The 15,027-nt window shown below is 46.8% G+C and overlaps 1 protein-coding gene across 1 annotated transcript; it reads right to left on the reverse strand.

Annotated features, from left to right (window-relative positions):
• Positions 1-2,579: 2,579 nt before the first annotated feature.
• LOC125545419 lies at positions 2,580-6,514 on the reverse strand. The gene is made up of 5 exons (XM_048709345.1): positions 5,841-6,514; positions 4,634-5,092; positions 4,156-4,533; positions 4,007-4,074; positions 2,580-3,096 (listed from the first exon to the last, which is right to left on the reverse strand). The coding sequence occupies exons 1-5, from the start codon at positions 6,294-6,296 to the stop codon at positions 2,883-2,885; spliced, it is 1,575 nt and encodes a 524-aa protein (XP_048565302.1). The 5' UTR covers positions 6,297-6,514; the 3' UTR covers positions 2,580-2,882.
• Between the last annotated feature and the right edge of the window lie 8,513 nt (positions 6,515-15,027).

A 15,027-nucleotide genomic window follows, 5' to 3' on the forward strand; every position in this document is an offset into this window, starting at 1 on the left:
CTTCCACACCCGCCTCATTTGTCCCTGTAGGAACAGGAGCTGAGAAAGGAAGCGATAGCAAGCATTTCGATTGTTCCCATCCTGTTGTCCACTTACGCTACTTGACAACCGTAGGACTGCACTTGCCGCACAGTACAAAAAGGTTAACTTTCTGTTAAGTTCCGGTCGTTGCTACGAAGATCCGGCCGCGGGAAGGGCTTTCCACGGCGACGCAGACATGTTACTTTCTTGAATTAGACACTTAGACCCCGTTTGGAGCGCTGGAATTGCCTCCAGTTCCCTGGCATTCTACCCCAAATCGACTGTTGCATATCTAAACCTTTCCGGCACGGTGATCCGGAGGTAGACTCTATGCCATGCCACATGGATACTTTGGATAGACAGGGGAAAATATGGAAAAGCATGACGAAAGGAGGTCCTCCTTGTGAAGAAGACTGACGAAAATTACAGTGATCTGAACGCTCCATCACACGGTCAGTGATTCCAAGCTTTTGGCCGAAGCCTCTTCTCCGCGATGTCCCGGCAACGAGAGTGATGGATGCTGACCGGTGCGAGCAACAAAGTCCCAAATGGTAGAGCCATCTTTCCGCCAAACTGCCGGTGGCCACTCGACCAGACCGGCCGGTAAAAAGTTAAAAGCTCACAATTCACATCACCTCCTAATTTCTACCACGAGAGAAGAAGGTACTCCAGTAAGCTCCAGCCTCCGCCTACCAAGAAGAATCTACACTCGTCGAAACACATTGGCTCTGGTCAGTCTCGTCTCGCACGGATTCGCTAGAAGCCAAGAGCCAAACATCCCCTTCCTTAACGTTGGATCGCAACCGGCCGCGTGCGTCCAAGCCCACGGCCATTGAACCGGTCCTCCGCCTCGAGCTAGCTAGCGCTTTTGAACCGGTCTAAAGACCTGCATGCGGAACTCATCACATCAACCTGGTGACAGGCAGCCGGAAGAAGAAGAAGACAGCGACTCTAGGGCTGCATCCAGCCCCAACGACAAATAACCGAACAATCCGTCGTCCAGGTCCATCCACATGCGCTTGTGCGGTCGCGTCGTCGAACGACAGCGCCGCCCACGCCATCGGGCCTCCCTTCCCTTTGAACCGGTCACGGGCGTTTTGCCGCGTGATCAGACTTGATCGACGCGATATCTGGGAGGCCGGGAATTAGCGACGCCAATTCCCGGCCTTGGATCGTCGTCGCCGGGATCCCGGAGGCGACGGCGACGTGCCCGTTTCGATCCATTGCGTGTGGCGAGCGTGTTACGTAGTGCATGGGAGTATTATTGGCTCGCGGGTCGTTTTCTGCCCGCGCGTCGTGGCGGTGAGCCGGCTGAAAGCCAATCAAGGTGGGGAATGTTATAGCCGGTGATTGGCAGCGCGTCGCCGGTGCGTGGCCGGTGGGCGGGCGACGACGACGACGGGCGTGACACGACAGGTCTGTGGAGGAGCGCGCGCCGGTCACTGCTAGCTAGCTAGCTAGCTCGTGTGTTCACAAGTGTGTACCGGTGATTCACTCCCACGGTAGCAAGCACTATTACAACTGCCATACGAGCTAGCTAGTAGCCCGAAGTGGAACCAGGAGTCCAGGACGCTTCTGGTTCCAGCTCCTCGTCGGCGTCGCATGCGGTCGCCGCTGTGGAATTCTTTCTGCCTCCGGCCGGGCGCGGAGTTTCCGAAGCGCGTACGACCACCGCCCCTGGGAAAACCGGTGACCTGACCCGGACCGACGGATGGGACACGCCGCTTCACTGTCCACGTCCATGCACGGGACGTGGAAGTGGAAATTCCGCCACTGATCCATCGCCATAGCTCCGTATAGGTATAGCAGCCTAGCTATATACAGTAGATGAATAATTCCGCGTGGCAATCGGGAGTGGTATACGTACGGTATACGATTGTAGACATGGTACCTTTCATCGGCGTCCCTTGAGAGGGACGGTCGCCCAGTCCTCCCTGCCACCATGTACGTCTGTACAAGCTACTAGATGTAGACTTGCGACTGTTCTGGCTTGGATGGATGGCGACGCCTACGTCTGTATCTCGGTGTCTCTACGTAGGTTTGGCACCAAGGCAACAGCCAACCACTAACTGATATACTCCAACCTACGAGTAGTATCATCATAACTTTAATAGATATGCTGAGAAGAAGAGTGTGCACTGCTCTTTTCAGCTGCCAAAAAATTGTAGGACTCTTGATCTCAACGTATGACAATACTTACAAAAAAGCGTTAATCTAAAAAAGGCAGACAAGGAGACTGTTCTCTGCTGTTTGCTCTTCTAACATGTGCTTTCTGAAACAGGTGGGTTCTCTCCTCGAATTTCATAATGAAATTGGGGGCCCTTTGGGGCTCCCTTTCCTCTAAAAAAAGAGGAGTAATCAGGCATTCAGGAGGGAAAGCATGATGCTGGAGTAGACAACATCATTGGCGACGGCAGTAGAATCAAATAAGAAAGAAAAGGGAACACCATTCAAGCTATACCTCAGAACATATGTTTCTCTTTCTTGTACACAACAGATGTGTCGTCCCAAGGATGACCACCATCAAGCCGGAGGGCAAGCCAAGAACAAGGAAACAGTAGACAGAAACAGCATATCGTTCCATACTTTTAGATAATATACTAATAGGCACCGACACCAAGCAAGTAGTCAGATCTTCATTTACAGGCACAGGGAGTTAGATACTTATCATACAGCATTGACTAGCACTACAGATAGAAAGAGTACCTAGGTTTCGAGATAATACAGCATTCGGAAGGTCGTCGCCAGTTAGGGGTGGTACTTCGAGGCTCGGATGTGATGATTGACCAAATGACCATCCAGATTTTACAAGATACCATGTCATGGGCACAAAAAGATAGTTGCATAAGTCAAGCTTGCCCCTACTTTGAGAGGAAGGACGACATCGCCCGTCTGAATTCAAGAGATCCTAGAGCAGATTTTGGTAAAGGGCTGCCTCCAGGGAACCACAAATCACCTCTGCCAGGAAGCATAACCTGTGGGCTCATACTCTTGTCACCATCACTTGTCTCAGCAGGAAGAGCTTCATTCTTTTTCTTCACAAATTCAAAGAACTCCGCAACTTGACGAGCATATCTTCATGGGCAACATTGAAACATCAAACAGGTGCAGAGATTTGAAGGAAGTTAAGAGCACATGGGGTGTTCAGGACTTTGGTGATACATTATTAAAATAACATTGCAGGTTGCTGGAAACTATCATTACGAGGAAATTCGATAAAATGCCGGTCTTAGTTTGTTCTTTGATTAAATGGCATGCCATGTGTCACTAACAAGCGGGTCCTGGCGTGGCATTTTATAAAGGCCAAACTAAGACGTGGCATTTTATTAAATCTCCACAAATACATGCTACTGTCAATAGGAGTATATCAGGAATTACTACATAGATAATTCAAGAGACAAAATAACAAATACCATCACCCTGGACACAAGGATAACAAATTGAACCTGTGACGACTTTTTCTTACAAGTGTCAAAGTGTATAAATACAGACCTAGGAAGGCTGGACTTGGTCTCAAAAGCATTTCACAGGAATTAGAAAGTTATATGCAAAGAATCACCTATAAGCCATCCAGATTGTTTACAAGTATATGTGTTGTCCGTTCATATCTAACCAGACCTAGACTTCAGATAATTCACATGTACCAGTGTAGCAGGCATGATATATAGTACAGAACTAGTGTCACATAGGTAAAAAAACAAACAGTAAACTGAAGATGTATCAAAAGCACATAGAAATTACTGAATATTTTACTTTTAGGTCAGTTTACACTTCACAGCTTAACCTTTCCTATTTGGATTCAGTTGGCAACAATTCCAGCAACATTACTGAGTTCTATTTTGGAACATGTAGATCAATACGCTAATTTCAATGCTTTCCGCTCAAAGAATATCATATTCTTAACTAATGCCTGCTTAACAATAAAAGAATGTAAATAGAAAACTGAAACAATGCTCTCAGGAATATAAAGGTTCTGATCACTTACTGTCGTTTAGCTTCAATGTCCTTGTTAAAATCAATGTCATTTTCACAGTCCAGGATCAGAGCAGGAACCTAATTCGGAATAGCACCAATATGTGACCAAATAACTCCTTACAGATCACACTTGAGCAAATAAAGGTAGGAGAAAGTTACCTTCTGGATACTAGAATGCATATGATCTCCTTCCAGGAAGAACACTCGATCTCGTATTTCTGGATGTAGTGAGCCCTCCATATGAATTGGAACCTGACTGACTGACAACAAACCAGAACCTTGTCCTTTGGACGGAAGTAGCCAGCTCTCATGTTTCTCATGCAAACCTTGAAGGTAATCAAGACTGACACCACCCTCCTCTGACCTTTTCCGAACCATCATTCTTTTGTGGCAGGTGTCAGGGCTAGCTCTTAGATAAATAAAACCATCAGGGACAAGACCCGGGAGAGATGACACAACTGGGTCGAACCAGGAATCGTAAATGCTGATTTCCATCTCATTCATCCACTTAGCTTCATGAACAGCACGGACAAAAACCTGAAAATCAACACGAGTTTACTCATTAAATAGGAAAAGATGTTTACAGTGGGATAGATCAAAAGTGAAAACTAGTGTTTTCGGCAAAGATATGACCTACCATTCTATCACTGAAAACACTTCTTTCCATCAGCCGGAGAGGCTTTATTCCACTAGAAGACTCCCTCTCTTGCATCACCCTTGTCACAAAGACGTAATTCTGGAAAGTGTAAGCATACCTCTGTGGTTCAGCATAGAAAGCATCAAGTATGTTAAAATGATCAGGCCCAATATCCTGCCACTTTGCAACAGGTTCAGGTACTATTTCCACAAGGTCACGTAGTTCGATAGTCTCGTTGGCAATTCTTTGGAGGAATGTAGATTTCCCGACACTGATATTCCCTTCAACACAAAAGGTGAGCCTCTTTCTTCTGCAGGGCTTAGATGTGTCAGTGTCTTTCACCTCCTCATCAACGCTCTCTTTAATGAACAGAGTTATACTCTCAGCATGGTTCTTGTGTATGATGCCAACTGAACTTTGCAAGAACTCAACCATCTTCTCATCAGACTTGCCAAAGAACTGCAAAACTCAGGAAGTGTTAGCTCTAGGTGCGTTGAAGTTAGATTGAACCGGCAGAATTTTAAGTGAGGAAATCACCATCATATTCATAAGACAGGATTGTGACGAAGAACTAAAGAGAATAAAGTAAAGCAAACCCAGAAAGTAACAGACAAAAGTAATTTCTTCTTTTTTCCTTCAAACTAGAATTTCATGGTGATAATGCTCCAGCGCCTCCAATGATCACATAGTGGGAATCAAATTAACCTGTTTTATGCAATGCTACAATCAATACGATCTTGAGTTTTTGACAGCATATCTGAAGTTTGTGAGATGCAGGGTAGGCGTAGGCATAAACTTTAGGACTAAAATCATTGCTGCTGTAGATTTTGGAGCCAATGTGCATTTACCAGTGTTGCCTCAATTACTAAAACTGAGGAGTGACCTCCAGAATTCTAATGCCGAGTTGGTCGTCAAGGACAGAGTGATTGCTTGCACTCACAGTACACCAACTCTATACAAGAATGCAGGTCTAAGCATATCAGTTTGCTTGAGCTAACATGTAAGTGGTGGTATGTGACGACATTTTCTCAGGCAACATATGTTAACAGAAATGTATTTTCCATGTGACCATGTCAACTCTGGCAATTCACAGGAACTGGTGAAGACTCCAAGCATACGTGTTGCTTACATACTTTGCAAACTAGTACTACAATAAAACAGAGACAAACAGTACGAACAATCCAGAACAGACCACCCACGCACGCACCTTATCCCGATAGAGCTGCTTGAGCGGCGCGACGCCATCGAATCCCTTCTCAACGAGCTTCCTCTGGTTCCGCGGCCCGACCCCAGGAATGGCGAGCAGCTCCCCGCTCCCCGTCGCCGCATCGCCCCGGCCTCTCTGCCTCCTCTCTGGCGAATTGCGACCCCCACCTCCTCTGGAGCCCCTCCCCTCTTCCTCCTCCTCCCCCTCTCCCGCGGCAACATCCCCGCGTCTCGCCGCCTCGGCGGAGCAGCAGAGCCCCCTCCTCGCGACCGCGCCGCCACCGCCGCAGCGCAGCCACGGCAGGGGGTGGAGGCGCGCGGTGCTCGGCACCGAGCAAGCGGAGAGGGACGGGCCCGCCAGGCGGAGCGCGGGCATGCGGGAGGAGGGCAGCAGCGGCCGGGCCGGGGCCGCGGCCGCGTCGAGGAAGGAGGCGGCTCGGGGGAGAATCCTGTGCATCGCTCGCTGGCTGAGACGACGGGGACAGCGGAGGTCGGTCTCCGGCAGGCCGCCGGCCGACGTGGCGGTGGCGGTGGCGGGCGGCCGGAAGGGATTGGGTTGCGGTGCGGTGGGGTTTAGGGTTTTGGCGTTATCATCTCGCGGGGCTGCCGGGATGAGGATGGGAAGGAGGGTGGAAGGAGAACTGGCGCGGCGCACACGAGTGGTCCACGGGGACTCGAGCCTGTGCTGGGTCCACGGGAATTGAAAATGCGTAAAATAAGACGGGCCGGTGTGTCGCTGCCTCGCCGCTTTTGTTTTCGGTCCTGCTCTCGGTGCATGGACCGAACTCCTTGGGCTGTGCAGGCCTGACTGACTTTAGCACATGGATAGAAATGGACTGAACTGCAAACGCACATGTGTTATTGGGCCTGAGCCGTTTGGTTGGTCCATGAAACGTGGTCAGTTAGCAATTTCTGAACTTCGACAACCGCCATTGATATATACTCCCATAATGCATACTCCCTCCGTTCGGAATTACTTATCTCGGATATGGATGTATCTAGAACTAAAATACGTCTAGATACATCCATTTCTGCGACAAGTAATTCCGAACAGAGGGAGTAGGTGTTTTGCATATGTTCATGCACATTGTTTCTTCTCGGGTCATCAAAGCACGGTATCTACTTCTTTATTGTTTTGCAATGTCAGTTTATTTTGTTTATGTGACATGCTTAGAACTTGTAGACCGTGAAGCATTTGGAAGGGCCATAAAGTTCCCAAACCTTTTTCGAATTTGTTAATATTTTCTAAATTTCTGCAAAAAGGTCAAATTTGATAACATTTCCAAATTCATGAACATAGAGAAATTCACAAACATTTCCTAAATAGGAAATATATTTTGAATTCAAAAAATATTTTTCAAATTCGCAAGATTTTTTTCAAATTCACAAGCATTTGTTTTTGAATTAATGGATATATTTTAAACTATAGCTTGTTTCTCAAAATTCGCGTACATTCTTTAATTCGTGAACAATTTGAAAATTCAAAAAGATTTTAAAATCTGCTATTTTTTTAATTAACTATTTTTTAAATCTGCAATGATTTTTGAGTTCGTGAATATTTTTAAAATTTGTGAACAATTTTACATCTTTGATAATAATTTCAAATTCAAGAACATATTTAAATACATAATATTTCTCAAGTTGGTAAAAAATGAAATCACAAATATTATTAAAATTTGCAAAAAATTGCATTCGTAGATATATTTTAAATTATTGCACATTTTTCGAGTTGTGGTTTTCTATGATTCTCAAACATTTTTCAAATTTGTGGAATTTTTTTGAATCAATGAACTTTTCCCTGGATTATCTAACATTTTGTTTCGCTGACAAACACCTGTCAATTCGAAAACATTTTTTTACAATTAATGGAAATTTTCCAAATCCATGTAAATTTTATCAAATTCGTCAACATTTTAAAATTCATGATTTTTTTCCAATCCATGAATATAATTAAACTTTTGGAATATTTTTTGTAATGAAATAAAACCTACCAATATATGAAACTCGACAAAAATATGTAAAACAGTTGAAAACAAACCTAGGGTGGCAAAATGACCACTTCGCCTTGCTCATAATTGGCCGACCCACGAATGAGGAGGACGAAGATGATCAGAGGCAATGCCGCAATGGTATCGCTCACGGAGACCACCTCGCCGGCACATTAAGCGATAGTTGGCCAAGGGCTTGCACCAGAGGCTCACATGCCATGGCCCTTTGGTATGCTCACTCGCAGCACTAGTCTCTCGTTCGTTCGACCGGCTTGCTTTGCTTTCCTTCTCTCTCACATTTTACTGCTACTCCGGTATTGTCTTGGGAAAAATGAATTTCAGCTCTTTTAATCAAAAAAGTTGGCTGATTTTAAAACAAATTTATGAATTTTAAAAAGCATGGGTTAGTAAAAATAAAAAATTTATCATAAAGTTCATGAATTTGAATAAAACGTGAATCTTTGAAAATTTTGTGAATATGAGAAAATGCTAATTTAACAAACAAATTTTTGAAAATTGGTCACAAATTTAAAAAAATTGAATTAAATAAAACAGAAAAAAAAAACAGGATGGAAAACATAAAAGCCCAACCCCCAAAACCAAAGAAAAACCAGCCCGAAAAGAACAGGAGGGATTCTTCTTGAGCCTTCAAGAAGGTTCCCAAAACCGATGTAACGGAAATTGGTGTTGCTAATATGGGCCGGCCTACTTAGTACGTACAAGCGGAGGTGTGTGCGCCAGGTACAGATAATGCTATAATTGCCAAATAGATTTTGCTCGCTCCCGATAGGCAATACATATCACTTTTCCTTTTAAAACGTTTATGTATGAGTATATGAAGCAATAACAAAAACTGTGTTTTCCTAAAAAAAATGACGCATCATCTTAGGAGTCTTCAAAAATGCATTTTTTTTGGCTAAAGTTCATGGTAATCACTTCGCATATTTGTGCTCAGATAGGTGCTCCACCTCAAGCGTAAGTGTGCTTCAACAAATGAAGCACAAGTATGCCCCCTAAAGGAGAAAAGGTGAATCACGTATGTTCTCCACGGTTGAGCACACGTTGGCTTCTTCGTAGGGCGCAAATGTGATTCACGGCGAAGCGTGCGTGTGGAGCATGGGTGTGCTTCGCGGTGAAGCACACCTATGCTCCCTAGCAGAGGAAGATGTGTTCCCTCATGGATCCAATCAAGGTAGAAGGAAAGAGGGGGAAATCAACCTGATCCCCTTTGCTTTCGCCACGTATTGAACGTTGCATTAGGAAGGGTATCTCTTAACTAGTGATTTTGATCGGGAAGCCTTCCTATGCCACACATCCTTCTGGGCCTTGGCCCAATAGTGCTCCTTCGAACGTTCGTGCATACGCTTGGTCATTTGTCCTGGTTTTTGCTTGATTTTTCTGCTCCATCTCTGTTGTATTAGAGGAAAAACTGCTTACCATTTTTTTGTTATTTTTTAAATTGTGGTGAAATCAAATAATTGTTCATGATCTTAGAACATATGCACAAGTTTGAGAAATATTCAGAATTAGAAAAATGTTCACAAATTTGAAAATATTCTAAAAATATTCATGATTTTTTAAATAATTTTCCAAGTTCAAAAGGTTCACGGATTAAAAAAATCATGAATGCGATAAAATTTAAATTTTGAAAACTACATGGATTTGAAAAAACGTTCATGAATTAAAAAAATGCTTAATTTAGATATTTTCATTGAAATGAAAAACGTTCATTAATTTTAAAAAACATTCGCAAAATTTAAAAATGTTCACACATTAAAAGAGGTCATATTTATAAAAATAAAATGAAAAATAAAAAACGTGAAAAGGTAAACCACGAAATAAAAAGGAATTATCAAAATTTAAAAAGCCGATCAGATCAAGGTAAAATAAAGCAGAAAAAACGAACAAGAAGTTTTAAACCAATCCAAAGAACACTCTAGTAACTTTCTAAAACCGGAAGTCTCGGCATCGTGACCCTTTCATGGGCCCGTCCGTTAGCAAGGTACACGCTCAGGAGAGGTGTGCGCTTTTTACGTGAATCAAACTATTTGACGCCTTAAGCGCCAAGAAAACAGGGTAATGGAAAATTCCCTTTTTGGTAGGCCTATATGAAAAAAATGAAACTATGGTCTTTCAGTAGAACAGAAAAGGATGGCTAGTTCACAATTTCTAAACTTTTTTTTAGAAACACATTACAAACACAACTTCTGAACTTGGAGAGAGAAAAACCTCTGGAACGAGGACTAGGCGTACAACACTACAAAATGATGTAACTCTTGAGGCTGGTGACAGCGTCAGAGCACGATATTTAACACTTAACGTATCTAGAGCAAGCAATCTAGAGGTACCAGAGTGACCTGTGCAATACCCATGCAGGCAATATCGTGTGACGGCGAACGTAATAAGCGCATGCTTAGAAGAGAGCAAAGACGGGATACGGAGGACTGCAGAAAACAGACCAGACGGAGCAGCCTGATTTGACTCGTGCCTCATGCATAATCTCCAGCTGTTTCGGAGAGCCTCTTTGAAAGGGTCAGTCGTGTTAGGCTTAGCTTTGACTGTCATCTCTTCTTCTTGGGAAAATCTTAACGAACTCTCTGTAATACTGGAAAAGTCATGGTCGAGTAGGACAAGCAGTACGGCTTCAGATGGGAATGAGAGATTCTTGAGCACCGCTTGTTGAACGTAGAAGGGTCGGCGAGGACTTGTTCAGTTGCTCCTGACATGAGGACAAAGACGGTGCCAGAGAAGGTGAACTTGGCCGACCTGATTTCCGCATGAAAACACAAACAAATTGTTACTCCGATACTGACTGACTGGGGTGAGTGAGTCCCCGGTCTTCTGCTTCTGTTCTGTACCACTTGCAGGTGGGCTTGGTAGGATCTCTGGCTCTTGTCTACTTCTGCTTAACTAGGCAAAATTTACTACGTACGTATATTCTTCCAGGATCCTGAGCACACTTCCTGCAATCCAGTTGGTGATATCAAATACACGCGAGTATCCCTTTGACATGTACAGGACACTGACAACTCTGCATTTTTTTTAAGCAGTTAGCTAGCATCTGATTAATTTGGTAGAGACGAGCCATCACACATTCACACGCCCTGCATACATACGGCTGCTCTACAGCTCTACCTGCAACAACCAGCCCAATGATACGCTACACTATAGCCGCAAGCAAACCAACAAGCAACCACCGCCAATGATTTTCATCCAAAAAACTTCCAGTATAGGAAACGATATCGACAACGCGTCACCGGTGCAGAATATGTAGATTCTCGGGAGTAAACATCTGATGCCATCTTCAGCCGGTGCCAATGCATGAACACGGGAGACGCCAAATGTGCAATGCACTGCCTGTGTGTGTGTGCGTCCTATATTATTCAGTAAAGACCTGAGGGCACTTGCAGCCTCTGCTAATTAACAAGATGTCAGTCTCTATTGGGCCGAGATAAATTAACTAGTCGCAGATGATTCCTGAAGCGGCCGGTTGTGATGGCGCCATCAGGTAGGTAGGTAGGTTCGGGCGGGCTGCGCGGCCGATCGGCGATCGTAAACAAAGCGGGGGCTGCCATATGCAGCCACGGTTCGGTAGGCCGTATAGCTCCACGGAATGTAGGGCAGCGGCTCCGCGTATGTACATTTGGCAAGTAGACGGGGACAGCAGACACGGTGCAGTTGCGACTTGCCATTCGCCATAATAATTGATACTAATTCCAGTGAGTGCTCGCTTATAAATGTAATAATGTGGTTAGGGTTAGGATTGGGAGTGGTACAGCCTACTATATTGCATTAAGAGAAGAGTTTGGTGCTGTCCCAGCCCCACCAACTGTAGCGTCATGCTTTAGCATGGCGGATTGCGAGCATGAGATTTCGTTTTGTGATTGTTACCGTGTATGTGGATTGCACTGGTCCTTTTCATCAGTTCGAACTTTTAATTGCGTCGGCTAATGCATGAAGCTTAACGGTTATGACATGAACTACTAGGTCTGTGCGCAGGTTGGAGAGAAATGCATCCAACCTGGGTGTGGTTACGGCGTCAGTGTCCGGTCCGTTGCAGGGCCAAGGGGAAATAATGACTGCGATTGTACTGGTATAGTATAGTACTATCGTGTACGCATGAATTTGTTACTGTTGCTCGGTCTATTTCCTCGCAGACACAGTGACCAGACCACCGAAGTAATGGATGTACAGTTAGGTAAACCACACTAGGATTCTCCTACTAGGTCCTTGATCCTTAATGGCCAGCTAGTCTGCGCCGCGCTGTTCGAAGGAGGAGGAGGAGGAGTAGGAGGACAAGAGACGCTTTGTCTACCGGGTCGACACGGAGCGGGCGCCACGCCCACCGGCCTACGCTAGCATGCAGTGCACAGTGCCCTCGTATATTGACTTGGCCACAGTGTTCTGCGCTGCCATGGCCATCGACCCATCGTATCGTATCGCCCATGCATTGGACCGGCTAACAGGGAACAAAGCGAAGGAAACCATACGTCTCCTGTTGTTGATCGCTGCAGGTATACGAGCCAAGGAGCTCGACAAAGGAAACCCACGCGGCGAGAAGCTCACCTGCCTGCCTGTCAGCCGCATGCAGTTACACAGCACCGAAGAAGGGGACTTGTGAAAACAAAACAAAAGATAGATATACTGTACCAAGTGTTAGTGGCATATGACGTACTACCTCCGTCCGGGTTTGCTTAATAATATACCTGTAGGTATCATTCTGATGCAGAGCACGAGGCGGTCCTTCTTTTCAGAAAAGAAAAACCTTTGTCCGGCTTTATTGGACCCTTTTGTATTTGGGGCCGGGTCATCTATAGACTACTAAAATACAAAGTATATGATATAAAAGGGTGTGGCTACGCCTCATTTGACTGGGACTTAACCAAGTCTCAGTCAAGTGATATAATGTAGAAGAAAAAATACCGAAAAAAAATTGTATGAACCTTCATGCAACATCAACAGAATATAACATTACGAAGTCTTGATCGACTGAGGCATAGTAAGACTGGTACAGAAAATTATACTGTTGGATTTGTATTAGAAAGAGCTTTTCAACAATATAATTTCTGTGACGTATAGTTTTCATTTCGTTGGTTAGATTCTTCGGTTAAATTTTAATCCAAAATAAAGGGAGCCTCATAAACCTAGAGGGAGGAAGTATCACCATTACTACCACCCTCCGTGGACTTTTCGCACACACCACGGATTAAGACCCACACCTACCTGCCCATTACGCCATCGAACTTCCAACACCGCGTAGTCCCCGCCCATGTGTTCGATCTCGAGCTCCGGGAAGGCGGGTTCTGCCGTCTCCTGCATTGATTCCGCGGCAGGACCGCGGATTACTAGAATGCGATCCAGGAGCAGCAGCAGCAGCCCATACATACATACATGATCAGATGGTGCCTCCCTGCAACAGCCCCATCAATGGCGCTCCGTGCAAGCCTGACCCGCCGGGCCGACGCCGCGGAAACCCCCTGGGCTCCGGCGAGACGAGCCCACGTCCCGGCGGCAAGTGGCGCCGTCCCGGAGCACGCGCCGTGCGCGGGCGCGGGCTGCCGACTCGTGCGGTGCGAGCGAGCGATCGCCGTCGGCGCACGGCGATCCGGCCCGGGCATCTAGGTGTAGCCAGCGCGCACATTTTTTGTTGTTTCCTTGTGGGGGATCCCAGCGCCGAGCTGGAGCTGCGGATGGTCACGGCCGGGCACGCTGGGGGTGGGGCGGGGCGCGGTTTGACCCCGCACCAACCCGCGCGGCCTCACCTCACCTACCTAGCTACCGGGCTATATATCGTGGCTGGACGGAGCGGCAACGTTGCACTTGCGCTGCACTGCATGGGACTTGTCACTTGTGGGGCAGGCCGATCGAGGACGACGCGTCTGCATGGGGCCCTACGGGACGGGACGACGGACGGCGCACTTGGATTGGCCCCGGCCGGCGGTGGTTCGCGGCCGGCATCATTGCGTCCTCTTGGACTGCACTTGGCTGAGAGCTACCGCGCGCCGACCCGTTGCCGCTGCATCCGGATCCGATGCACGCATAACATAATAGCGCGTCGGTTATTACTACTACTTGGTTGTGCGTCGTGCGTGTACGGTACTTGTACGTACTAGCTGATCAGCCGGCGCCGATCGAGTAAAATAAAGAGAAAAATGAGCTTGCGTTGAGGTTGGTAGGCCATTTTTTACCGGTCACGAACCGAGGCTTGCTGTGGACCTCCGGTCAACATTGTCACTGTTGCTTCTGACATACTGGGCTGCAGTGGGAGGGAGTACGGTGCTCCCGAGCCTCGTTTCCCCCTGCGTGCGCGGTCAAACGGCAGTGAAAATCTCGCGGGTTCGTGGAATCGGTTCCGCGGGGCCGACGGTGATCTCGCACGCTGTTGGAAAGAGAGGTGACGGCAATTAAGAGCAGTGGGGAGAACGGCAGTGAAGGCGCGCCACGGACCGCAGCTAACCCGCGCGCGAAAGCCACGCACCATGCACCCACTGCACGGCCGATCTGCACCACGCCTGCCGTGCCGCGCGCGCTGACTTGTACCGCAAACATCGACCCATCGGACGCGCATACGTACGTACGCTGCCACTTGCGCCGGCACGCCGAGGACTTGGGCGCGCACTGCACAGTGCCCGGCCTTTTTGACTCGCGATGACAGGGCCGATCTCACTCTCATCCGCATTTTTGTCCACTCTCTGGCCACCACCAACTGGTTCCATGATCGGGGCATGCACCACGGCGACTCCTGCAACTTGTTACAAGTATAGTAGAGTACGTAGGTTCCAACGCTACGTCGCACGCGCAGGTAGGCAGGCCTGCGCGCCCAAAGATCTTCGATCTCTTCTTCATGTGGATTCGTATGCATGGTGGCTTAGGCTAGTTGCGCATGCACGTACGTACAGCCTCTCATTTTACTCCACTTGTTTCAGCCCCTCGAAGTGCCTGTTGAAACATGGGGCGGGCTTTAAGCCCGTCTCTAAGGACACACGTAGGTTTAATTGACACTAGGTAGAGGCGATAAGTTTAGTCACATTCTGAAAGTAGCAGAGGAGTCGGACCTTCTTACAAGAGTTTCTCTTCCCTCGTGCACTCCTCCTCCGCCTTCCGCCTCGCCGCGGTAATGAGCCGAGCCAAGCTCATACCTATGCACTTATTTTTGCCAGTTAGTAACGAAGAGTTTTCTGACAGCTGGATCATGATCTA

The sequence above is a fragment of the Triticum urartu genome, chromosome 3 (assembly GCF_003073215.2).
Source record: "Triticum urartu cultivar G1812 chromosome 3, Tu2.1, whole genome shotgun sequence".
Lineage (NCBI taxonomy): Eukaryota > Viridiplantae > Streptophyta > Magnoliopsida > Poales > Poaceae > Triticum > Triticum urartu.